Source organism: Cebus imitator, unplaced genomic scaffold (genome assembly GCF_001604975.1).
Source record: "Cebus imitator isolate Cc_AM_T3 unplaced genomic scaffold, Cebus_imitator-1.0 Scaffold346, whole genome shotgun sequence".
NCBI classification, from domain to species: domain Eukaryota; kingdom Metazoa; phylum Chordata; class Mammalia; order Primates; family Cebidae; genus Cebus; species Cebus imitator.
This window is the reverse complement of record NW_016107661.1, coordinates 746796-772723: the sequence shown is the minus strand read 5'-3', so window position 1 is coordinate 772723 and position 25928 is coordinate 746796. Positions and strand designations below refer to the sequence as shown.

The 25928-nt window shown below is 52.5% G+C and overlaps 2 protein-coding genes across 7 annotated transcripts in view; both read left to right on the top strand.

The window, feature by feature from the left end:
* Positions 1-2697, top strand: part of CUNH16orf89 (chromosome unknown C16orf89 homolog) — a 24722-nt gene extending 22025 nt beyond the window's left edge. For both annotated transcript variants that reach the window (XM_017506048.2, XM_017506046.2), the window contains one exon: positions 2330-2697. In XM_017506048.2, the coding sequence (XP_017361537.1) occupies positions 2330-2460 (131 nt within the window). In that variant the 3' untranslated portion in view covers positions 2461-2697. The remainder of the gene's footprint in view (positions 1-2329) is intronic.
* Positions 2698-12374: 9677 nt separating this feature from the next.
* NAGPA (N-acetylglucosamine-1-phosphodiester alpha-N-acetylglucosaminidase) lies at positions 12375-22861 on the top strand. 5 transcript variants are annotated; one of them, XM_037730464.1, is made up of 10 exons: positions 12376-12498; positions 12600-13055; positions 14693-14832; positions 16106-16214; positions 17556-17684; positions 18584-18789; positions 18875-18922; positions 19369-19470; positions 19549-19612; positions 22134-22861. In XM_037730464.1, the coding sequence occupies exons 1-10, from the start codon at positions 12413-12415 to the stop codon at positions 22255-22257; spliced, it is 1464 nt and encodes a 487-aa protein (XP_037586392.1). In that variant the 5' UTR covers positions 12376-12412; the 3' UTR covers positions 22258-22861. The 5 variants fall into 5 exon arrangements, with proteins under 5 accessions (XP_037586395.1, XP_037586392.1, XP_017361533.1 ...); XM_017506044.2 differs by having other exon boundaries at positions 22050-22841; XM_037730467.1 differs by lacking the exon at positions 19369-19470 and having other exon boundaries at positions 12375-12498.
* The last annotated feature ends 3067 nt before the right edge of the window (positions 22862-25928 follow it).

The following is a 25928-nucleotide window of genomic DNA, read 5'->3' as shown; positions in this document are numbered from 1 at the left end:
ACAGTCTGGGCAACATGATAAAACCCCATCTCTACTAAAAATACAAACCTTATCAGGGCATGGTGGTGCACAACTGTATTCCCAGCCACTCGGGAGGCTGAAGCATGAAAATTACTTAAACCCAGGAGGCAAAGGCTACAGTGAGCTGACATCACACCAATGCACTCCAGCCTGGGTGACAAAATGAGACTCTGTATCAAAAATCATAATAATAAAATATCAATAACTGCAGGCAAAAGCAGGAAGGGATATAGAATAGCCAGCTCATAGATTAGATGTCCAGCACATGTGGGTATCTGATTCCCATGACTAAACATCTCTCGATCAGCCCCACTGTGGCCTCATCATCCACCTACAGGTGGACAGGAGTGAAGAGTGAAAGCACAATCCAATCGATCAGTTTTGTAGCTGCCACCAAAGGTCATGCAGGCGAAGGGAGAGAAGTTCTCAGTAGACTTCCAGGGCCCCCTGCCCGGGCTAGGCCCCCCTGACACAGAGGAAGCTGGGGCTGCCTATGGGTGGGGTGGTCAGGACCTGCTGTGTACTACCTGGTCAGCTGCCTGTCCCCAGAGCCAGATGGCCTAACATGAGGACTGTCCTACGGACTCGCGCAGAAGCTGCAGAAATTCCAGAGTCCCAGGCCTTTCGTGGGGGCCCCTCCAGGTTGACCAGCAGCCTAGAAAACTGCTGGGGAGTGGTGTGCTCATTCTTGTACTTATGACACATGCCCCCAGAGCAAGAGGCAGCTGGCGCAGAGACTAGTAGCACAGGGTCTGAGGTCAGCCTGTGTGGGTTCAAGTCCCGCTTCTGCCTCTGACTTGCTGTGAAAGTCACACAACCAGGCTAGGTGCGGCGGCTCACGCCTGTAATCCCAGCACTTTGGGAGGCCAACGCAGGTGGACCAATTGAGGTCAGGAGCTCAAGACCACCCTGGCAACTATGGTGAAACCCCATCTGGACTAAAAATACAAAAATTAGCCGAGTGTGGTGGCACGTCTGTAGTTCCAGCTACTCGGGAGGCTGAGACAGAAGAATCACTTGAACCCAGGAAGCGGAGGTTGCAGTGAGCCGAGATTGCATCACTGCACTCCAGACTAGGCGACAGAGCAAGACTCCGTCATCTGTAAAATGGGCACCAAACTGTTGGGGCTAATAACTGATCATTGTGCAAAGCCCTCACCGCCGAATTTGCCACACAGTAGCCACCGAGAGGCAGGAACTGCCAGGGTTAGTCATTCGGCACCTTGAAATCTGCATTCTCCCTTCCTTCAAGGGACCTGGCTGGGGTCCCCTCCCCTTCTCAAAGTGTCTGGGTAGTGGGGAAAGAATTCCTGGCTCCCTCCCACAAGCAGACAGATGGTAAGACTAAAGGCATGCTGCCCACTTTGAGTTCAAAGAACTAACTACATCTGAGGGTTATTATCTCAGGCAAGTGCTTAGGCCTGAGACTGACTCCATGAGGTCACATGGGACTAGAAAGACCAGAGGCAGCTAAGAGGAAGCCACTGGGGTCAAGAAATGAGCTGGGGAGTTACCAGGGCCAGGGAGCTCAGCTCAGCTTCCCGAGCCTCAGTTTTCCCATCTCAGATGAGACAGGATTCCAGTGCATGTGGTTTACTGAGGTAGGTAAGTCAGGGAAGCAGACTAACCCAGGCAGGAGCTAGATGGGATGCAGCCTCAGGCCAGATCCCACTGCAGGAGTGGAGGGGAATGCCTCGGAGCATAAATTGCACAACAGAGTCATCCCCCTAGGACAAGGTGGCCAGGCTTTTTTATCCCTATATTTGTAAGTTATTTGGAAGGGACATACCTCCCAGAGAAGGGAGCCCTTAGCAGCTCGTGGAATAGGACTCGGCCCAGCAAAGGGGGCCTAAGGGAGCATCAAAGCACTCACACAGCATCTTGCAAATTGCCTGGAATGATATCTGAAAAGCACGTTTTTGTTTTTGTTTTTTTGCGATGGAGTCTCGCTCTGTCGCCCAGACTGGAGCGCAATGGTGCAATCTCAGCTCATTGCAGCCTCTGCCTCCTGGGTTCAAGCAATTCTCTTGCTTCATCCTCCCAAGGAGCTGGGATTACAGGCACCCGCCACCACACCCAGCTAATTTTTGTATTTTTAAGTAGAGATGGGGTTTCACCATGTTGCTTAGGCTGGTCTCGAACTCCTGATATCAAGTGATCTGCGATCTGCCATCCTCAGCCTCCCAAAGTGCTGGGATTACAGGTGTGAGCCACCGCACCTGGCTGAACAGCACTTTCAGTGGAACTGTGTTGAATAAAGGGGCAAGGTTCTTGCCACCGGCACTCACAGGGGCCTCTCTCCCCATAGATGGCTGCTCCTCCCACAACACAGCCACAGCGGTGGCAGCCCTGGGTGGCTTCCTCTACATCCTGGCTGAATACCCCCCAGCAAACAGAGAGCCGCACCCATCTACACCATCACCACCAAGCAGCCACTGACACAGATGGTTCCATGTCTGCTGCCTGGGAACAGGCCCCTTTAGTCCTCCTCCCATAGGTCCTGGAGGGCCTGGGTCACATCCGGAAAAGTAGGCATCTGGAGGATAAGCAAAGCCACCCTGACGTCCCATCTTGGGTTGGTGGGAAACCCTCAGTAAGCACGGCTAGGGCAGGTGGGGGCCGGGAGGGACCCAGGTGTGAGCGGATGAATAAAGTTAGACTGCAGCTGACCCAGAATGGAGTCTTGTTTCTCAGCCTTGAAAACGGTCTTGGACAACCTCTCGGTCTTTGTTTCAACTCTCCAATCCCACTCAACACAAATTCTTTTTTCTTTTCTTCTCTTTTCTTTTTTTTTTTAATCCATGAGGTCTCACTCTGTCACCCAGGCTCACTGCAGCCTCGAACTTCTGGGCTCAAGCAATTCTCCCATCTCGCCTCCTGAGTAGCTGGGACTACAGGTGTGTGCCATCATGCCAAGCTAATTTTTAAATTTCTTTGTAGAGATGGGCTTTCACTATGTAGACCTGGCTGGTCTTGAACTCCCGGCCTCAAGCAGTCCTCTTGCCTTGTCCTCCCAAAGTGCTGGGATTACAGGCATAAGCCACTGCACCCAGCCACAGATTCTGAACAGCCCCATAAACTGGTGTCTTAAAGACTTTTTATTCAGGTGTCAAATACCATATCTTTCCCAGTGGGAGAAGGAAGGGTCTCTGGAAAAAATAGTTCAGGTCATAAGCTAGAACTCAAGAGGTGACCATGAAAGGCAACACACACTCCTTTTTATATCCTGAGCACGGAACTCTGCCATATGCTTACATTGCATCATACAGCCATCTGTCATTTCACAAAACGCAGTATAGCATAGTGGTTGGTGGTGTGGTTCTGTGGCCAGGCTGCCTAAATTCAAGTCCCAGCTGTCTGTGACCTTGAGCAAAGTCACCAACTTCTCTGGGACTCGGTTTTCTCATCAGTAACATTGGGAAAATAATAAACCCTACCTTGATCAGGCACAGTGGCGCCCTCCTATAATCCCAGCACTTTGGGAGGCTGAGGCGGGAGGATTGCTTGAACCCAGGAGCTGAAGACCTTCCTGGGCAACATAACGAGACACTCCCACCGTGCGCCCTCACCAGGATAGTAGTCCCACCTACCCAGGAGGCTATGATTTCGCCACTGCACTCCAGCCTGGGCAACAGAGTGGGAGTCTCAAAAAAAAAAAAAAAGGGAGGGGGCGGTCAGGCACGGTGGCTCATGCCTGTAATCCCAGCACTTTGGGAGGCAAAGGCAGGTGGATCACCAGGTCAGGTGTTCAAGACCAGCATGGCCAACATGGTGAAACTGTCTCTACGAAAAATAATTAGTCAGGCGTGGTGGCACGCACCTGTAATGCCAGCTACTCGAAAGGCTGAGGACGAGAATTGTTTAAACCTGGGAGGCAGAGGTTGCAGTGAGTGGAGGTCAGGTGACTGTACTCCATCCCAGGCAACAGTACAAGACTCTGTCTCCAAAAAAAAAAAAAAAAAACTGAAAAAACCCAGCCCCTACATCAAAATTACCTCCATTGCTATGAGGATTGTTTTTGTAGAATACTGGGATCAGTGACCGTAACATACTAAGTGCCAGGTAAGCGTTACGTCCTGCCTCAAGCGATGATGCCACATTAACTGAGGACTCCTCTGGAAGCTGCCAGAAGAGGCCGCTGCCTTGTCACCATTTCTCTCATTCCCAGCTTACAGCTCTTCCCTCGAGCTCTGACTCAGTGTGACTATATCTGAACGTGTTCCCTGGAGCTCTGACACGAATTTAGCAGTAAAACCTTCTGGAACCTCATGGGTTCCACTGCTGTCTGTGGTGCATGCATTAGACACCAGGGTAGAAAAACCATCTGAAAACCCAGTCCTGGAGCTGCAGACCTGTTTACACGCACTGTCCTGCTTTGCCTCCAGGTGGAAAATCACTGCACATCATCCTCATGTGGCAACTTAGTCAACTTTGAGCATCTGAATTAAAATATCCCTGGCTGCTTCTGTGCTCAGCTGAGCAGCCCAGGAGGGGGCAGTGGGGGGATGGTTCTTCTCCATCTTTCCTTTGGGAGGTAGGCCCCTCTGACCTGATCCTCTGCTTCAGTCCTCTGAATGACTTCCCATGACCGCTCTTAAACTTATCAGACTCCAAGGACTGTTCCTGGATTGCGCTGACAAATTTGACTTGCTTTCTAGAGGTTGCTGTTTTCTTGGGGAACCAATGGCCAGAATGTAACATCCACGTGGCCCTCTGTGTGCTTCAAGGATTTCTTTCACGTTGTCTTGCAAACAAAAGTTTTCCAAAACAGGCACACAACCTTGAGAGAAGTCAGCTGCACATCAACAACTCCAGGGGAATATGCTCCACCTCTGTGCTTCCTGAAATGGGGATGGAGTCCTCACTGGAGCCTAACACTGGTTCATTTCAGAAGGGTTCGGTTACCAAACCAGGGAGAGAGTGAAATGACTGAGAAGGAAGCCGAGCGGGCCGGGCGCAGTAGCTCACACCTGTAATCCCAGCACTTTCAGAGGCTGAGGCAGGTGGATCACCTGAGGTCGGGAGTTCGAGACCAGCCTGACCAACATGGAGAAACCCCATCTCTACTAAAAATACAAAACTAGCTGGGCATGGTGGCGCATGCCTGTAATCCCAGCTACTTGGGAGGCTGAAGTAGGTGAATCGCTTGAACCTGGGAGGTGGAGGTTGTGGTGAGCTGAGATGGCGCCATGGCACTCCAGCCTGGGAAACAAGAGCAAAACTCTGTCTCAGAAAGAAAGAAGAGAGAGAGAGAGACAGAGAGAGAGAGAGAGAAGGAAAAAAAGAGAGGAAGGGAGGGAGGGAGGGAGGAAAGCAAGCTAAGCATGAGTCACTTTCAAGGAAAGGGAATCCTTGACTCACGCCTGTCATCCCAGCACTCCTGAACTGTGAGACCATAAATTCCCATGGTTTGAGCCACCCCGTTGATGGTATCTTGCTACAGCAGCCCCAGAAACAAATGCAGCACCTGCCTCAAGAAGCCATTTCTGGTCCTGGCAACACGGTCCCTGCAGCCTACCCACACCTGTGGGAAAGCAGACAGCCTGTCCTGATGGCCTGGCTCACAGCCTAGTCCTCTATTTAAAGGACCAGTGTGAAACTGAAATTTAAAAAGAACTTTCCCAAGGCAGGTGGATCACTTGAGGTCAGGAGTTCAAGACCAGCCTGGCTAACATGGTGAAACCCCATCTCCACTAAAAATACAAAAATTAGCCAGGAATGGTGGCTCGTGCCTGTAGTCCCAGCTACTCTGGACACTGAGATAGGAGAATTGCTTGCACCTGGGAGGCAGAGATTGCAGTGAACCAAGATCATGCCACTGCACTCCAGCCTGGGCGACAGAGCAAGACTGCAACTCAAAAAAAAAAAACAAGAACTTTCTCAGTGGCAAGCCACAGCCAAGCCATAGCCCAAAACCCCCCAGGAATTTATTCACTCAACAGACATATCCAGCCCACACAGAGCTCATGTCCCTTGCAAGTCTCTCCTCTCTTTCTGGATATTTTTCCCTTGATATCCACATGGCTCACACTCTACCTTGTCCCAGTCTCTGCTCAGATGCCCTCTCATAGGACCGGGCACGGTGGCTCATGCCTGGAATCCCAGCACTTTGGGAGACAGAGGTGGGTGGATTGCTTGAGTTCAGGAGTTGAAGACCAGCCTGAGCAATGTGACAAGACCCCATCTCCACAAAAAATACAAAAATCATCTGGGCATGGTGACCTGTGCCTGTGATTGCAGCTATTTGGGGGGCTGAGCAGGAAGATCGCTTGAGACTTGGGAGGTTGAGGCTGAAGTGAGCTATGATCATGCCATTGCATCCCAGCCTGGCTGACAGTGGGAGAACTTGGTCTCAAAAGAAAAAAGGGGAACCATCCAAAGGGCTTGAAATGAAACTCGAGGTGAAGACAAGGAGCACCCCACAAATGAGAGTCATTGGTTCTCCTCGTAGGAGCAGACGGCTCCTAGCAGCCTCCTGTTCAAGTGGCAGAGAAAGGAAACAGCAGTCACAGGCAGATTGTTTGCAGTGGATGGAAGACAGGGTGTAAAGGAGGCTTGGGACTTGGAGTGAAATGAGAGAGTGGGGGATGGAAAAGCAGGTCCCAGCGTCAACTCCACCTCAGGGCAGAGGGGCTGGGCAGGGCTGGGCTATCCCAGAGGGGAGAGTGTCTAAAAGGCCATTTGACCCTTTGCACAGCAAACAGTAGTGTCCCCTATCACCAAATTATTTTAATCCAGTTCGTCAAATGTCAGAAGAAATTCCTAAAGTTGTCCGCACCCTATTTTTCTGTATTTTTAGTAGAGATGGGGTTTCACCATGTTGGCCAGGATGGTCTTGATCTCTTGACCTCATGATCTGCCCACCTCGGCTTCCCAAAGTGCTGGGATTATAGGTGTGAGCCACCGCGCCCGGCCAATTTTTATTTATTTATTTATTTATTTATTTATTTTGAGATAGAGTCTCCCACTGCAATGGTCCCCAACCTTGGCCTCCCAAAGAACTTGGATTACAGGCCAGCATGCCTGGCCCCTCTTTTTTTTTCTTTTTGTTTTTTTGTTTTGTTTTGTTTTTTAAGAGATGGGGTTCTTGCTGTGTTGCCCAGGCTGGCCTGGAACTCCTGGGCTCAAGCAATCCTCCTGCCTCTGCTGGGATTACAGCCATGAACCACCATGCCTGGTTGAAAGTGTTTCCTCTTAAGATGTAAATATACAGAGGAAAAAGAATGAGTTATCCCAGCACTTTGGGAGGCCAAGGCGGGTGAATCATGAGGTCAGGAGTTCAAGACCAGCCTGGCTAACATAGTGAAACCCCATCTCTACTAAAAAAATAATAATAATAAATAAATCCAAATAATTAGCTGGGTGTGGTGGTGGGCACCTGTAATCCCAGCTACTCGAAAGGCTGAGGCAGGAGAATCACTTGAACCTGGGAGGCGGAGGTTGCGGTGAGCCAAGATTCTGCCACTGCACTCCAGCCCTAGCGACAGTGCAAGACTTCAACTCAAGAAAAAAAATAAAAAGATTTCCGGAGACGTTCTCTGTCATGCCGCTTTAGTGTGAAGCAGTTGTGAGAACGGTGTCTGCAGAACTGTTGCCTGGAATGAGGTGTGAGCGAGCAGGGGAGGGCGGGAAGGGACTGGTGAGAGCTGGGGCGAGTCAAGCCACCCTTTCATGCCTGCTTCCCCACTCCTGTCTCTCAGCGGCTAATTCTCTGCTCCCCTCGCCCATGAGAGGCAGGAAGACTGACCTGGGCAACGTCCCACCAGTATCCTTGCTTTTTCCAGGTCTTCGCCTATTTCTTTCTTTCTAGTTTTTTATTTCCACAGGTTTTTGGGGAATAGGCGGTATCTAGTTATGTGAGTGGTGATTTGTGAGATTTTGGTGCATCCATCACCCCCAGCAGTATACAGTGAAACAATTTGTAGCCTTTTATCCCTCACCTCCTTCCCCCCCTTTCCCAAACCAGTCCCCAAATTTTTTTTTTTTTTTTTTTTTTTTTTTTTGTTTGAGGAGGAGAAGTCTCATTCCATTGCTCAGGCTGGAGTACAGTGGTGGCGATCTCCGCTCACTGCAACCTCTGCCTCCCAGGTTCAAGCAATTCTCCTGCCTCAGCCTCCTGAGTTGCTGGGATTACAGGCATGTGCCACCACACCCGGCTAATTTTTGTATTTTTAGCAGCGACAGGGTTTCTCCATGTGGGCCAGGCTGGTCTCGAACCCTGACCTCAGGTGATCCACCCACCTCAGCCTCCCAAAGTGCCAAGATCACAGACGTAAGCCACCATGCCTGGCCCCATTTTATCATTCTTATGCCATTGCATCCTCATAGTTTGGCTCCCACTTGTGAGTGAGTGAGTTTCCGTTCCTGAGTTACTTCACTTAGTATAATAGTCTCCAGTTCCATTCAGGTTGTTGCTAATGCCATTAATTCATTTCTTTTCATAGCTGAGTAGTATTCCGTCGTATACCTATACCACAGTTTCTTCACCCAGTCATTGATTGACGGGTGTTCGGGCTGTTTCCACACTTTTGCAGTTGCGAATCTGCCCCCAACACCAATCTAGTTAAATCTGATTTGTCCTTTAAGATTCCCTGAGGTTGGCTGGGCACGGTGGCTCATGCCTGGAATCCTCGTGCTTTGGGAGGCAGAGGCTGGCGGATCACGAGGTCAGGAGTTGGAGACCAGCCTGGCCAAGATGGTGAAATCCTGTCTCTACTTAAAATACAAAAATTAGCTGAGCACAGTGGCGTGAGCCTACAATTTAGCTACTCAGGACGCTGTGGCAGGAGAATTGCTTCAACCCAAGAGGCAGCGGTTACAGTGACAGAGCCAGACTCCATCTCAAAAAAAAAAAAAAAGATTTCCTGAGGTTGTCCCTTGCTCTATGAAGCCACTTCCCCTCCTCACACCTACTTTCCCTACACTGCTCTGTTCAAATGCAGAATTTCTGTGGCACTCGTTATGTGCTTAGAGAAACTTGGCGAAGGAGTAGCAAACCTCAAAGTAGGGAAAAAAACAAAGTCAGAACTTGCCAAAGACTGTCTGTTCCTGCAACTCCTGAGACAGAAAAAAGAGCGCTTCTGGAGGAGGCAGGGAGTAGGCGTCAGGCCTGGGCTCCTTTGCTGGTTATTTTTAGAGCCCAGTGCAAAGATCAGAAAGATCTATTCCCTTCACATTAATCTCTTTGCGTCAGGCCAGGTCATTTAAGCCCTGGGAGGAGCAGTCATTTTGTACATAGTTAAAGAAAGTGAACTAGGAGCGTCAGAGTTGCTCCCGGGCCCCTTTGAGGTCCCTGAATTCTATTAGTTTCCAAAAGCAAGACGTCAGCATGGCCACGTCCTCTGTCAAAGCTCAAGGGTCTGGCCCACACCTCTCTCCTAGCCCTTGGGAGCTGCTAGCAATCTTTGCATTCTTTGGCTTATGACTGCATCACCCCAATTTCTGCCTGTCTTCGTATGACTTTCTTTCCTCTGTGTGTATTTGTGTCTTTTATAAGAACATCAGTCAGATTGGATTCAGGGCCCACCCCACTCCACCAGTGTCACCTCACCTTAACTAATCACATCAGTGAAGACCCAATTCTCAAATAAGTTCACATTCTGAGGTTCTGGTAAGGATGTGAGTCTGGGGGAGATGCTTTCTCTTTTTTTTTTTTTTTTTTTTTTAAAGACAGAGTCTCTCTCTGTCACCAGGCTGGAGTGCAGTGGCTTGATCTTGGTTCACTGCAACCTCTGCCTCCTGGGTTCAAGCAATTCTCCTGCCTCAGGCTCCCAAGTAGCTGGGACTACAGGCATGCGTCACAACGCCCAGCTATTTTTTGTGTGTTTTTAGTAGAGACAGGGTTTCACCATGTTGGCCAGGATGGTCTGGAACTCCTGACCTTGTGATCTGTCTGCCTCGGCCTCCCAAACTGCTGGGATTACAGGTGTGAGCCCCCACGCCCAGCCTGGGGGAACACTCTCTAACCAAGTTCACTAACCTAACCCTGATCACGCACTGGCTCAAAGGAGCAGTGGCAGGTAGAGACGCCTGAGATGAAGCACCAGAGGTGTTGACTGTGGATGAAAAGGAGCTGGCCTGGCCCCTATACCTGTGTCCCCGCTATACCTATAGTAGCGAGGGAGAAGGAAAAGAAACATCAGTTGGGGAAAATTCCAACCTCAGAAGCGGCTTGCCTGAAAAGTCAAAGCAACTGGCAAAATTAAACCTGCACACAGAAGCCCTTTGTTCTTTGTAAAACTAGCAGGCTCCCAGGAAAAAGTTTCCTCCCCTTTTCAGACACATACACAGTGGGCTCCATGGAAACTGGCACAGGGAGGAGGGGGCTCACCTAAAACAAACCCACAGTTACACAAACAAGACAAGCAGCGCTTTGTGCCTGCCTAGAGACACACCCACAGTTGCATGAGGGGAGTTGCACAAACAGTTTTACTGATGACGCTACTCAGTTACAGCGAGGAGAGCAGTTTCTCATAAAAGTTTTCTGCGGCTACAGTGGCTGACACCTGTAATCCCAGCACTTTGGGAGGTCGAGGCAGGCGGATCACCTGAGGGCAGGAGTTAGAGACCAACATGGCCAACATGGTGAATCTTAGTCTCTACTAAAAATACAAAAATTAGTGGGGTATGGTGGCGCCCACCTATAATCCCAGCTACTGGGTGTAAGGTCATTTAGGCTGACAGCACCATGGACTGCATGGTAACCTCTGTGACCTGCATGTACACCTCCAGATGAGTTCCTGCAAATAGAAAGTCTGCAGTAACTGGAAAACACAAAAGGGAAGAAATGAGACATTCTTCTATTGTTGCTATTCCCACCTCAACTGACAAGGCCATTGGACTTTGTAACCGACCTTGGTCAACCTTGTGACTGCAGACCCTACATCCCCCTCCCAGCTTGCAAAAACCGCCCTAAACTGTAACTTCTGTAACTTTCCACTGCCTACCCAAAACCTGTAAAACCAACTCCTATCCCACCACCCTCCCTGACTCTCTTTTTGGATTCAGCCCGCCAGCAAAGGGGTGAATAAACAGCCATGTTGCTCACAAAAAGCCTGTTTGGGGGATCTCTTCATTCCGGGCATGAGTTTTAACACTCAGAAAGCTGAGGCAGGAGAATCATTTGAACCTGGTGAGGCAGAGGTTGCAGTGAGCTGAGATCGCACCACTGCACCCCAGCCTGGGCAACAAGAGCAAAACTCTGTCTCAAAAATATATATATATATATTTGTTGTATTCAGCTGTAATCTGACAATCCACTCAGACATCCCTCTCCACTTCGGAGAGCTTTCTTCTTTCCCATATTAAACATTTGCTCCAACCCCACCCTGGTGTCCACGCTCCTTAATTTTCTTGGAGATAGGACAAAGAACCCTGGGTACTAGTTTCAGACAAGGAGAAACTGCTACATTAAGGTGCACTGGCAAGACTGCAACAGTATCAGGCCAACTAAACTTGCCATGGCTCCTGGAGTGGCCCATGCACTGCACCAGCACCAAATCGTCACCTAACCCTGGACCCTGCACTGGGACAAGAGGCCTGAAGAGACTAAGCCTCTCAGAGGAAGCTTGAAGCACATACTACAAAATAAACTGGATTCTACACCCAGGGCCAGCTTCATGGGCTCACTCAGAAGGTCCCTGGCTTGCTGTAACCATTTGCTCTGGCCATTTTGAAATTCTTAGCAGTTTTCTGTTTTTTTTTAGCAAGCGTCCCCAGGTTTTCATTTTGCACTGAGTCCCACAAACTATGTAATTGGCCTGTCTTCAAAAATGTCAAGGTGATAAAAGACAAAAGGCTGAGGAAGCTTCCAGATTAAGGGAGATCAAAGAGATATGACAACTAAAAGCAACACCTGGATTACAGGGTCGGAGGCAGGGAGTGGGATAGCTATAAGCACCCCCCGCAAAAAAAAAAAAAAAAAAAAAGACATTATAGGGAAAATTATAGGGAAAATTGCCAAAATTTAAAGGTTAGCTGTGGATGAGATCACATAACGGCGTCACTGGGAAATGCCCTAATGTTATTTGTCCTGTGGTTAAAAAAATGCCCTTGTTCTTAGAAGATGCATAGTGAGGTATGGGGGAAAGAATCATGATGTCTGCAATCTGGTTGCCATTGGTTCAGGAAAAACAAAGCACAATTGATTAAGTAAACAGGACAATCCTAAACAATTGCTAAACATGAATAAAAGTTCTACAGCAGTTCTTTATGCTCTCCTTACAACTTTCTGTAGGTTTGAGATTATCTCAAGATAAAAAGTCACCCGCTGTCCCCCACCCCCCGCCCCCGGCCAAAAAGAGCATTGGCAACTCACTCCGAGCTGAAAGCAGCCACCCCGGGACCTGAGTCACGTGAGGCGAGCCCACGTGACCCGAGCCCCGGGTCCAACATGGCGGCCTCCACGGGTCGCTGGCTTGTCCTCAGGTTTGCGCTACTCGGCTTCTTCGGGGAGGCGTCCGGCGGCCTCGGCTCAGGGTGAGTGCGGCTCCCAGGGCAAGCCTGGTTCGGGGGCGTCCCCCCTGTCTTCTGAGCTCACGAGGACAGCCCCCCTAACTCAGGCCCGTCCGTCCCCGCAGGACCTCCCGCGACGACGACTTGCTGCTGCCCTATCCACGCGAGCGCGCGCGCCTGCCCCGCGACTGCACACGGGTGCGCGCCGGCAGCCGCGAGCACGAGAGTTGGCCTCCGCCCCCCGCGACCCCTGGCGCCGGCGGCCTGGCCCTGCGCACTTTCGTGTCGCACTTCGGGGACCGCGCGGTGGCCGGCCACCTGACCTGGGCCGTTGCGCCCCTGCGCACCTTCTCGGTGCTGGAGCCCGGCGGGCCCGGCGGCTGCGCGGCGAGACGACGCGCCACCGTGGAGGAGACGGCGCGGGCGGCCGGCTGCCGCGTCGCCCAGAACGGCGGCTTCTTCCGCATGCACACGGGCGAGTGCCTGGGAAACGTAGTGAGCAACGAGCGGCGGGTGAGCAGCTCCGGGGGGCTGCAGAACGCGCAGTTCGGGATCCGCCGCGACGGGACCCTGGTCACCGGGTGAGGAGGCAGGGAGCCCCGTGCTGTCGAGGGCAGAGGGGCCGAGATAATGGGTTGTAGACGTGTCTCGGTGTTCAAGTCACTTAACCAAGCTGAGCCTCTGTTTCCTCATCTGCAGAATGGAGATAGGAATCGCTTCCTTGCAGACTTTATCCATCATCCAGCATTATTGAGCACTTGCTTGTATGAGGCAATGTGCTGCGCCCTGGTTACGATATTAGTGAACAACACACAGTCTTTGCCTTAACAGACCTCCCCCATTACTAGAACAATCAACAAAAGCCAGGTAAATCCCTAACATACATTCTGACCGCTGTGTGTGCATCAAGGCAACCATCGGGGTGAACCGGTTGTAAATACAGTGATGATTTTAGGGAGGGTGATCTGAAACAGGCCTCTCCGAGGTGACCTTTGAGTTGAGACTTTAAGATTAATCACTAAGTCAGTGAAGGTCAGAACTGGAGGAGGAGCATTTCAGTCCAAAGCAACCCCAAGTACAAAGGCTCAGAGGTGCAGGGGGGCTTCTGTGTGTGGGAGAGACTGAAAAAGGAGTGAGGTGTCAGACATCAAATCAGCAAGACTGATGATTTGAATTGTTTTAAATTATTTGAGGCTGGGCACGGTGGCTCACACCTGTCACCCCAACACTTTGGGAGGCCAAGGAAAGTGGATTACCTGAAGTCGGGAGTTCGAGACCTGCCTGGCCAACATGGCAAAACTTCCTCTACTAAAAATACAAAAATTAGGTTGGGAGTGGTGGCTCACCCCTTTAATCCCAGCACTTTGGGAGGCTGAGGTGGGCGGATCCCCAGGTCAGGAGTTGAAGACCATCCTGGCCAACATGGTGAAACCCTGCCTCTACTAAAAATACAAAAAATTTGCTGCATGTGGTAGCAGGCACCTGTAATCCCACCTACTTGGGAGACTGAGGCAGGAGAATCGCTTGAACCCAGGAGGTGGAGGTTGCAGTGAGGTGAGATTGCACCATGGCACTCCAGCCTAGGCAACAGAGCGAGATTCCATCTCAAAAAAAAAAAAAAATTAGGCATGGTGGTGGGCACCTGTAATCCCAGCTACTCGGGAGGCTCAGGTGGGAGGACTGCCTGAACCCAAGAAGTGTAGGTTGCAGTGAACAAAGATAGCACCATTGCCCTCCAGGCTGGGCAACAAGAGTGAGAATCAGTCTCAAAAAACAAACAAAAAAATTATTTGATGATGTCAAAGCTTGTCCTGATCCTAAGTGGAACCAAGTGGGAGAGATCAGTGGAGAAACGGGGAAGCCAATGACGAGGGTGTTACTGGGGTCAGGTGGTAGTGGGGCTAAGTATGGCCTGGAGATTGAGGGCCGTAGATGGATTTGAGCCCTGTTGGGGGATGGTTGTTTCTATTCAATGAAACTTAGACTGTTTACAAAGGTGCATGGGGATCGTATTGTAAGAACCCTGTCTGGCTTCAGCTCTGACAGCAGGCAGATAGCTAGGGCTGTGAAATTGTCTCAGCCATACTCAGGCCCCAACATGTTCTTGGGGCAGGAGGGGGAAATCTAGCCGCCAGGCTGGCATGGCCAGGGAGAAGGAACCTAACTCCCCACAGCTACCCATGCTGGTGAGTGAGCTTCCCACCTTCCCTGGGTCCAGGTACTTGTCTGAGGAGGAGGTGCTGGACACTGAGAACCCATTTGTGCAGCTGCTGAGTGGTGTCGTGTGGCTGATTCGTAATGGAAGCATCTACATCAACGAGAGCCAAGCCACTGAATGCGATGAGACACAGGAGACAGGTTAGATGGGGAGGCTGTTGGCAACAGCCCTCTTGAGAACCAGGACCAGTGGGCTGGGGGGAGCTGTTCTTAAGTCTTTCAACAAGTTTTTATTGAGCAGCTACTTTGTGCCCAGCACTATTCTGGGTTCTGGGGATTCATGGGAATGAAGACAGGCTTATGGAATATATAAGAATAAAAATAGTGGTAGAATATGCTGAAAATAATTGGTTAGTACTCAGTAAGAAAAATAAGTTGGAGGAAAGGGAAGAGATGGGGACAGGAGCTATGGGCACAGGAAGAGAAAAGTGAAGAGAAAAACATCTTCATGGACCTGCAACATCAGCATGGCCCAGGAGCTTGTTCCAAAGCCCCATCCACCTCAGACCTTCAGATTCAGAGGTGAGGCTCAAGAGTCTGTTTTAACGGGCCTCCATGGTGATTCTGTTGGACACTCAAGGTTGAGGTCCACTGGGATGCAGAATCCTGGGGTGGGGACAGGATACCATGGCGCTGATATGGGCGTGGGCTGTTTTACAGTCGGCAGTAAGCTGGGTGTGTGGCTCACACCTGTAATCCCAGCACTGTGGGAGACCGAAGTGGGAGGATCCCTGGAGCCCAGGAGTTTAAGACCTACCTGGGCAACATAGTGAGAGCCATCTCCACCAAAAAAATACAAAAATGAGCCAGGCGTGGTGCTGTGTGCCTACATGTAGTCGCAGCTATTTGGGAGGCTGAGGTAGGAGAATTGGTTGAACCCCAGAGGTGGAGGTTAAAGTGAGCTGAGATCGCACCACTGCACTCCATCCGGCGTGACACAGCAAGACTCTGTCTTGAAAAAAAGAGTGAGCAGTGAAGGAATGCCTCACTAAGCAGGTGATCCGACAAAGGAACAAACTGTGGGAGAGCTAGAGAAAAGCACACTTCCCAGCCAGAGGGATCAGGAAGTGCAAAGTGGCTGCAGGGTGGTGAGTGGATACCCGAGAGTTGAGGCAGGAAGAGGAAGAGGCTGGGTAGGGCATGCTGGCCCTTTGGACCTCGTTCTAAGAACGGGGGAAACCATGAGAGGGTCTTCATCTGGAGGCCAACACAGCTTGGTTAACCTGTAAGAGGAGCCCTCCTGGCTGCCCTGGGGAGACTGGAATGTGCAGACAGGAGGCAGGGACACGAGCGGGGAGGCTGCTGTGCTTCCCAGGGAGATACCTCGTAGCTTAGACCAGTGGGAAGTGGAGTTCGGCCAGAGGCAGGTGGCCTCCCTAGGGGCTGGTGATCAGCCAGGTTGCTTCTCCTTCAGGTTCCTTTAGCAAATTTGTGAATGTGATATCAGCCAGGACGGCCATCGGCCACGGCTGGAAGGGCCAGCTGGTGCTGTTTCATGCGGACGGCCAAACGGAGCAGCGTGGGTGAGTCCTGGGAGCTGAGGACCCCCGGCCAGGGCTCAGTCCTGCTGGCAGGAACACTGACCCAACGACTGCCACCCTTCTAACTCTACCTGCTTTCCAGGGTGTTCACACCTACATGTCCCCTACCCAGAGGCCCCCTTCCCCACCCCCCCGCCTTGCCTTCCTACAGGATGAGGGTCCTGAGATCTTTCCCGATTCCAAGAACTCATCATCTCCAGCTTTAGACCTCACGTCTCCTGAGCCCTGTTTGGGATACAAGGAAGTGGTCACAAAGTTAGTAGGGAGAAGACCTTGATTCAGCCACCCTGTGGCGTAGACAAGTCACCCAGCCTCTCTGAGTCGCATTTCCACCGTCTGTAAACAGAGCGGGTGGGCTTGCTCTGGCTGCATAACTAGCACAAATTTAGCAGCACTTCACCGGGCATGTCCTTTAGTTTGTTTCTTCGAGACCGGGTCTCACTCCGTCACTCGGGCTAGGTGCAGTGGTGCAGTCTCAGCTCACTGCAACCTCCACTTCGGGTTCAGGCAGTCCTCCCACCTGAGCCTCCCAAGTAGCTGGGATTACAGGCCCCTATCACCACACCTGGCTAATTTTTGTGTTTTTAGTAGAGATGGGGTTTCAACATGTTGGCCAGGCTGGTCTCAAACTCCTGACCTCACGTGATTCACCCGCCTTGGCCTCCCAAAATTCTGGGATTACAGGCGTGAGCCACTGCACCTGGTTAGTTTTTGTATTTGTAGTACAAACAGGTTTCGGCATGCTGGCTGGGCTGGTCAACTTGGAAGGTTCTATGTTGAGGGTATCCCATGGACAAGATGCTGGTCGGGCAGGGCTATTCTCTTATCTGGGAAAGATCCTCTTGTTTAGGTTATTGGCAAAATCCACGTCCCCTCAGTTGTGAGACTGGAGTCTTGGCTTCCCTCCTGGCCGCCATCTGGGGCCTCAGCTTCTTCAAACTGCCCAGGTTCCTTCCCACGTGTGTCCCCTCCCCCACTTGTCCGGCTACCCTCTCATCCCCCTCGTATTTCAAATCTCACTTGCTCTTCTACCACCAGCCAGTTTTCTGTGTTTAATGGCTCCTGTGATTCCAGTGGTCCCACCCAGATCCTCCGGGCCATGTCCCCTCCCTTAAGGTACCTGTGCCGTGTAACTGCACAGGCATGGGTTTGATCTCGTGTGTTCACAGCTTCTGGGGACCAGGGCGAGACATGTTTAGGGGCAGGGACCACTTAGCAGTGTGCCTTCACTGTGGATGTGACGCTGTGCCCATGGCAGGCAGAGGAGTTAAATTGGAAACAATGGTGGGCGCTGAGCCTGAGCAGAGCCGCTTTGTGCCGCAGCATCAATCTTTGGGAGATGGCAGAGTTCCTGCTGAAACAGAATGTGGTCAACGCTATCAACCTGGATGGGGGTGGCTCTGCCACCTTTGTGCTCAATGGAACCTTGGCCAGTTACCCATCAGATCACTGGTAAGCACATGGGAGTCTGCCTTTGTGACGGCTGCAGCTCAGGTCTGCCCCTGCCTGTCCCATTCAGCCAGTGGTGAGTGCCTGCTTTGTGCCAGGCCCCGGGGATTCAAGAGAAATTGCTGCAGTCCCTTCCCCAGGATGCTAGTACTGCCCAGGCCTGGGAACAGGGGTCAGTTGGTCAGCAAAGACCTCTATGACAAAAACAAAAGAAGTGAGATCTGAAGGAGGAAGTAGCTGGGTGGGGTGGGAGAGCCTTCCAGGCAGAGGGCACCACGTTTGCAAAGGCCTGGTGCTGGTGAGGATTATAGGGAGCGGGAGAACCTATGAAAGGCTGGAGAGGGCCAGGCACAGGGGCTCACACCTGGAATCCCAGTGCTTGGGAGGCTGAGGTGGGAGGATCGCCTGAGCCCGGGAGTTGAAGACCAGCCTGGGCAACATGATGAGACCCCGTCTCTACAAAAAAATTTAAAAACTTAGCTGGGTGTGGTGGTGCACACCTATAGTCCCAGCTGCTCGGGAGGTTGAGGCGGAAGGATGGAAATAACTGCATCTCAAAGGTAGGCAGGTAGATAAGGTGGATGGGTGGGTGGGTGGGTGGATGGATGGAAAGGAGGAAGGAAAGATAGATAGATAAGATAGGTAGGTAGATAATTAGATGGATGGATAGATAGGTAGGTAGGTAGATAAGGTAGGCAGATAGATAGAGTAGGTAGGTAGATGAGGTGGGTGGGTGGGTGCGTGAGTAGGTAGACAGATAGATAGGTAAATAGATAAGATAGCAGGTAGGTAGGCAGGTAGGTAGGTAGACAGATAGAATGTAGAGAGGGGCTGGGGGGCAGCCCTGGGGGAGTTGAGGGGCCATCTGGGGGTGGCCTGTCCTCACATCCTCCTCTCTGCAGCCAAGACAACATGTGGCGCTGTCCCCGCCAAGTGTCCACCGTGGTATGTGTGCACGAGCCCCGCTGCCAGCCGCCTGACTGCCACGGCCACGGAACCTGCGTGGATGGCCACTGCCAGTGCACTGGGCACTTCTGGCGAGGCCCTGGCTGCAGTGAGCTGGACTGCGGCCCCTCTAACTGCAGCCAGCACGGGCTATGCACAGAGAGTGAGTGGGGGCTCCGGGGAGGGGGCTCTGGCCAGCCCTGCCTTGCCCGGGCCCTCACCTGGCCTCCCCGGTCTTATCTCGGCAGCCGGCTGCCGCTGTGATGCCGGATGGACTGGGTCCAACTGCAGTGAAGGTAGGAGCCGCCACGCCACCCGTGGATGGGGAGACGGTGGCCCCGGCTGCGTCCGCTGCTCCCCTCCCGCTCCTGTCCCCTCCTTCTGGTCTCGGAACTGCTTGCCTCTTGTCTCCTGCCGCTGCCTCGCCTGCATGTCACTGCGTGATTCCCCTGCGGCTGCTGTGGCCCATTCCACAAAGGACTTGGCTAAAACAAGGACCCCCCGGCTTTGGCTCCAGGCCCACCTTAAATCCAGGGTGATCTCGTCTTGAGATCCTAACTGAAGTCCCTCTGCAAAGATTCTGCTTCCAAATAAGGTCACACTCGGGCTAGCCCAGGGGGCAGACAGTGCTTTGCCTTTAGCCCAGCTCTGCCAGCATGGGGCAGGGTGGTTACCCTGCCCTGTCAAGAGAGGCTCTGACGCCGGAGGCCTCGACGTACCTTCTCCCATCTCCTCTCCATAGAGTGTCCCCTTGGCTGGCACGGGCCGGGCTGCCAGAGGCCTTGTGAGTGTGAGCACCAGTGTCCCTGTGACCCCCAGACTGGCAACTGCAGTGTCTCTGGAGGTATCTGCCCCTCCCAGGGGAGGGGCTATGGGCAGACACTCCTGCTCTGGCCCCTGCAGCGTGTCTGGTTTCTTACAGTAAAGCAGTGTCTGCAGCCACCTGAAGCCACCCTGAGGGCAGGAGAACTCTCCTTTTTCACCAGGTAGGTGCCTCTGTGGGAGCTGGGACCAGGGTGGGAGGAATTCCCTTCTCTCCCCCTCCCTTCCCCTTCGAGGTCTGCCTCTGCCCAGGACTGAGCAAGGCTTTAGAAAGCGTGGTCTTGGTATCCAGCTGGTATTTCCTGATTAGGCCTGGGGACAGTCACAGCTGCTGCTGGCAGCAACAGGACAATCTAGGAAGATGGCGAGAAGAGCCCCATGGCACCACCCTGTTGGGACTGATCAGGGAAGGCTGAGGTGTGCGTTTCCCCGGCCCGAAGACTCAGGACTGACTTTCTCAGCTCTTGGTGCACAGAACCCCAGACCTGAGGCACTCGCATCATCCCTCAAGCACCCTGGTGCCCTTGGGCCTGGATTGGTGATTTTCTGTTTTCTCGTGCGGTGGGTCTCGAACTCGATACCGCCAGAGAATTTATTAAAAGAGATGGCTGGGCCCCACCCCCAGAGTTTCTGCATCAGTAGGTCTGGGGTGGAGCCTGGAAATCAGCATTTCTGACACCATCCCAGGTGAAGCCGAGGCTGCTGGTCCCAGGACCCCACTTTCAGAACCCCTGTTCTGGTGGTTCTCACCTCTGATAGCCCAATCCCAGTGCCAGGGCACTCCCCAAACCCTGGCAGCAGGCACTCGGCCTGGGCATAAACAAAAAGCCTCCCGGGCATTGTCCTAGAGCTCCCGGGGCGCCCTCTCAGAACGGCAGATTCCAGGCCCCTCCCAGAGATCCTGGTAAATCTGGGGTGAGGCCCAGAGCTGCCCATGCCTGGAGAAAATGCCCTGAAGCGCTCAGTTTGAAAATGTACCAGGGCAGGGACACAGCTGCACCCCCAGGCCTTAAATTCAGGCTCCTCCCAGTCTGAGGCTTTGTGCCCCGTTGCCCTGCAGGTCTGGGAGCCGGTGGAGGGCCCAGCCCCTGAGCCCTGTGCATGTGCTTACTTTTGCAGTGAGGGCTTTTGCCCAAGATTCATAGGAAGATAAAAAACATCGTTGAAAGCCCCTGCCCTTGTCCCCTGCTGGCTCCCTGCTCTAGGGGAAAGGAGACCAGTTCTCCCCACTGTGTCTGCTTTGGGGGCCTTGGAGCAGAGCCCAGGACCTCTGAGTGCCCAGCCTGTGTGGTCAGCATCCCCCTGGAGCTCAGAATGCAACCTGGACTAGATGAGCTCCCAGCACGGGGGGCAGGGTGTTTTCTCACTCTGTCACCCAGGCGGAAATGCCATGGTACAATCATAGCTCACTGCAGTCCTCCTGGCCCAGCTTCCCAAGTAGCTAGGACGACAGACGCATGCCCCCATGCCTGGCTAATTTTATTTTTCACTGTTTTTTAGAGATGAATCTTGCTGTGTTACACAGACGAGGTGTACAGTCCTGGGCTCAAGCGATCCTCCCGCCTTGGCCTCCCAGCCCCCGTGCCCAGCCTCTGGCTGTGGTTTATTTGGCTTACACAATTTTAAAAAATTTAAAATATATTAGCAGCATCTGAACATCAGTAGCATTCACATTTTTAAAACTTTTTTTTTTTTTTAAAGACAGTCTCACTCTGTCGCTAAGGTTGGAGTGCAGTGGCGTGATCTTGGCTCACTGCAACCTCAGCCTCCCGGGTTCAGGTGATTCTTCTGCCTCAGCCTCCTGAGTAGCTGGAATTACAAGTGCCCAGTTAATTTTCGTATTTTTAGTAGAGATGGGGTTTCGCCATGTTGGCCAGGCTGGTCTTGAACCCCTGACCTCAAGTGATTCACCTGCCTACTAAAAATACGAAAGCTAGCCAAGCGTGGTGGCTCCAGCCTGTAGTCCCAGCTACTCGGGAGGCTGAGGCAGGGGAATCTCTTGAACTCAGGAGGTGAAGGTTGTAGTAAGCTGAGCTCATGCCACTCCACTCCAGCCTGGGTGACAGAGCAAGACAGTGTGTGTGTGTGTGTGTGTGTGTGTGTGTGTATAGACACATATATATATATATACACAGAGAGAGAGAGAGAGAGAGAGGAGAGACACAAATATACATAGATAAAATATATAACGTAATAGATATACATTACATAATGTGATGTATTACATGTATACTATATAATATATATAAATTACATATATAGTATCATGTATGTAATATGTATCATATATATGTATGGTATAGGAACCACATACATGTGTAATATATGTGTTATATATTACATATCTATATATTAGGAGATGGGGCAGCACAGACCTGCATTGTATGTCATTGCTGCCTCTGCCGTTCCCTGAACATGTGTTAAATGTGGCTTCGTCCTCACCTAGTCCATTTTGCTCATGACATTCCCTGTGTGGTCCCTGAAGGCACCTGAATGAGTGCTCTCTGTGCTGGGTGGAGCAGGGAAGCCCCTCCAGCATTCCCCCAGCCCCGAGTCCACCCAGCAGCCCCCCACTTGGGGCTTCTCTCCTTCTCTGTGCAGGACCACCTGGCTGGCCCTCACCCTGGTGCTGGCCTTCCTCCTGCTGATCAGCACCACAGCAAACCTGTCCTTGCTCCTGTCCAGAGCACAGAGGAACCGGCGACTGTGTGGGGACTACGCCTACCACCCACTGCAGGAGATGAATGGGGAGCCCCTGGCCACAGAGAAGGAGCAGCTGGGGGGCGCCCACAACCCCTTCAAGGACTGAAGCCTCAATCTGCCCGGGGTGGCATGTCCCAAAGGCTTGTTTCCCCACAGTCCAGCTTCTGCAGGGGAAATGTCACGGCCCCTGGCATGGACCATCTGGGTGTCCTCAGCCCCTGCGCTGCAGCCAAGTTCCTGATAGCACTTGTGCCTCAGCCCCTCACCTGGCCGCCCGCCGGGGCACCTGTGACCCTAGCAATCCCATGCTCTCCGAGAGACTGAGCCTCCTGCTTCCTGCCTGCCTGTGTCTGCTGCCGAGAAGCCTGTGCCCCGGGAGGGCCGCTGCACTGCCAAAGAGTCTCCCTCCTCCTGGGGAAAGGGGCTGCCCGCAAACCGAACTCAGTGACCAAATCATGACAAAACAGCACATCGTGGCCAGCACCCCGGCTGCAGTGGAAGGGACAAGTCTGCCCTCCTGTGACACAGGACCCCTTTCTACAGACCTCGTCACTGGATTTGCCAGCTCAAATTGGGTTTCCTGTCATGGGAAGCTTCGGGTGAAATCATGTTTACAGACCTATTTTGTCATCCTGCTGCCAAGAAGATTTTTTTAATCACTTGAATAAATTGATAAAATAAAAGGAGCCACCAGGTGGTGTCTGGATTCTGCATCATGGACTTCAGGGCACTGCTGGGGCTTAGCAGCAGACACTTATCCTGAAACAGAGGTCACCACGGCGGCCGCAAGCCAAGTCCTGGTGCTTGCTTATGTAAGCCAGTGCTTCTCAAACTTTAATATGCCACAGGTTATAAGGAGATCTTGTTAAAATGCAGATTGGGGCCTCGGGTGAGGCCAGCAATTCATTTCCAGCAAGCTCGCAGGTGACACTGGTGCTCCAGGTCTCAGGGTCCTGCTCTGTTGCCCCAGCTGGAGTGCAGTGGTGCAGTCTTGGCTCACTGCAGCTTCGACCTCCTGGGCTCAAGTGGTTCTCCCGCCTCAGCCTCCCAAGTAGCTGGGACTGCAAGCACATGCCACCATGCCTAGCTAATTTTTTAAATTTTTTTACAGAGAAGTGGTCTCACTGTGTTGCCTAGGCTGGTCTTGAATTCCTGGATTCAAGTGACCCTCCTGCCTTGGCCTCCCAAAGCGCTGGGATTACAGGCATGAGCGCTTGCACCTGGCCTGTAATTTCTTTTTAATTTATCATTGTGATACCTATTTTCTTTGCCTTACAACTTCCTGTCTGTCTTTTACCAACAGCTCTGTCTCAGGCTGTGTTTCCCCAGCAGCAGAAACAGACGAGGATGTGAGAGCAAGTAGTTTATTGGAGAGGGGAGCCCAGGAAGCAGTGGCAGAGGACAGGGAGGGAAGGCGGCCTGCGCAGGATGCAGAAGTGAGCAGGTCTTTGCTGGAGCCCACAGGGCTCAATCCTGCTGGGGGCCTCCGGGAGAGATGGCAGAACAGGCCTCAGTCATACCACTCGAGGGCAAGGAAGCTGGGGTATTAGCCAACACCCAGTCGTCAGTGGTTGAGGGCCGCTCCTGGGGTTTGACTCCCTGGCACTGCTAGTCTGCCCTGCACAGAGACTGAGTGTGCCTTGGCAACCACAGGGAACTGTGGGAACGTTGCAGTGTCTTGCGACATGAAGCCTTCCATGGTAATGAGAGTGCCCGGGGAGGCGGCCAGGGCTCCAGGATCCCTGGCTGTGAGCCTCCAGCGCGTTGCTTCCAGGCTAGTATCACTCCCCCGTTCTCCATCCAGGCAATTTGGGTGGCACTGTCTTCTCTCCACATGTTGCAGGTGAGCCTCAGAGACTGGTCCAGAGTTAGGCACCTGCCCCGGGGCAGCCAGTTAGAGCCCACCCTGGAACTTCTGCTGCAGCTAGAAGAAGAAACTCTCTCTGCTGGAATTATCTAACTTCCAAGGTGTGGACCACAAGGAGGAGGAAGGGAAACCAACTCTTTTCCAATGTGAAGAAGACCTGATCAGAACCAAGAGGTGGAGAGGGACAGCCAGTATGGGAATGGACTAAACCGAGGGTGAGGGAGACCATGATTTGAATGCCTGGATCCAGCTATACCTGAAGCCAGTCATTCTTGGACGTCTTAATTACATGGACTCATAAATTCCCATTTTTGCTTGAGGCAATTTGCATTGGGTTTTGGGGGTGTCCCACAACCCAAAACGTGTGACGCTTATACTGTTAAAGGAGAGGCACATTTGGGGGCTCAGGCATTTAGATTTTGGACTGCAGAGCTGAGGACATGGAACAGGAGGCAGAAGTGTGTGAGACTCGAGTACCTACCTATGGTGGTGGTGGGGACACAGATAAGAGCTGAAGCCATCAAGCTGCAGGCGAGCTGGCTGGGGATTCACATGCTCCAATCCCAGCAGTGTGAGCGTCCTCTCCCCGACCCACGGTAGTGACTGAAGACCCGCAGGTACAGGCATGGGGGTCGTGGACTGCAGGCTGAAGTCTCTGCAGCCCAACTGGGAAGCCTGAGAGTTCCAGTTGCTGGGCTGTTGCCATGGTGGCACGTCTCAGCTGCTGGAGTGCTCTGCACAAAACTATTCAGTGGGTGGGCTTTCAAGGACTCTTTGGGGCCCCAAAACAAAGGAGATTCGTGTGTGTGTCCTGAGTTTTCATGGGATTTTCCAAGGAGTCTGTGTCTGAAAAAAAAAAAACTCCTGGCTCAGAGGCTTCCAATTGTGCTTTTTGCCAGCTTGGGCAACATGGCCCTGCCTCTACAAAAAAATACAAAAATTAGGAGTGGTGGCGCGCGCCTGTGGTTCCAGCTACTCTGAGGCTGAGGTGGGAGGATCACTTGAGACCAAGAGGTTGAGGCCGCAGTGAACAATGGTCACGCCACCGCACTCCAGCTGGGTGACAGAGACCCCATCTGCAAAACAAAATGTGATTTTTGGAGACCTGCATTCCTCCAAAATGTGTTGAGGGGCACAAGGCGCTAAGGGAGGCAGGGAAGTGGGCAGGGAGAAGTTCACGGCTGCAGCCGCTGACGTCCCTGGAGGTCCTGGTTCCTTTCCTCTCGGCCCTCCCAGCTCCCATGGCAGCTGCTTGCGTCCGACCCGACTCAACAGGGGCCTGCGCCCCAAGAACTGATCCCAGAGGCAGCCTCTGGGCCACAGGGAGCCCTGGCGTGCTTTGCCCACTCTGGAGCTGCAAGACGGGCATCAGCAGGGCCCCGCAGCTCAGGACTGGTCCCAGCTCCCTCTACCCTCCACAGCTCCGTCTTCCCCCACAGAGCTGTTCTTTCTCGACACCCGGCATACCCACGAGTCAGCTGGCTGTTCCTTTGAAACCCGCCGCCCACAGTTCCAGAGAAATCTAAGGAAGAGTCGCCACCAGTGAGCACACGCAAGTGCAAGCCGCCTCCTCTCCCCTGACGAGCTGTGCTGGGCAGGGCTGGGTGGCAGAAGCTGAGTGGACAGATGAACCTTGCTCCATCACCCAAAACACCACACCTGCTCTGCTCTCACAAGCGACCACCCCAGCCACCAGCTCCAGAAGGAAGGCTTTTCAGAGTCCGAGGATCTGTGTGGCAGCCAGCCCCATTCTCTGTGCCCCAAGAGACCTCAATGGAAGGACAGGTAGCACCCTGGACAGGGTCCAACACACTCTTCTGACGTCAGGACTGTGGCTGTCTTGGGATGTAGCTCTCCAGGACACCAGGTGTGGCACTGTGATAAAACCCCAGAGGGCAGGGCAGAGCAGC

Coding starts and splice junctions, on each gene's coding strand:
- NAGPA (XM_017506044.2), top strand. CDS start 12,413: ATGGCGGCCTCCACGGGTCGCTGGCTTGTCCTCAGGTTTGCGCTACTC. Junction 18,790..18,874: donor GCACGGGCTATGCACAGAGA/GTGAGTGGGGGC, acceptor TTATCTCGGCAG/CCGGCTGCCGCTGTGATGCC. Junction 19,471..19,548: donor CAACTGCAGTGTCTCTGGAG/GTATCTGCCCCT, acceptor GGTTTCTTACAG/TAAAGCAGTGTCTGCAGCCA.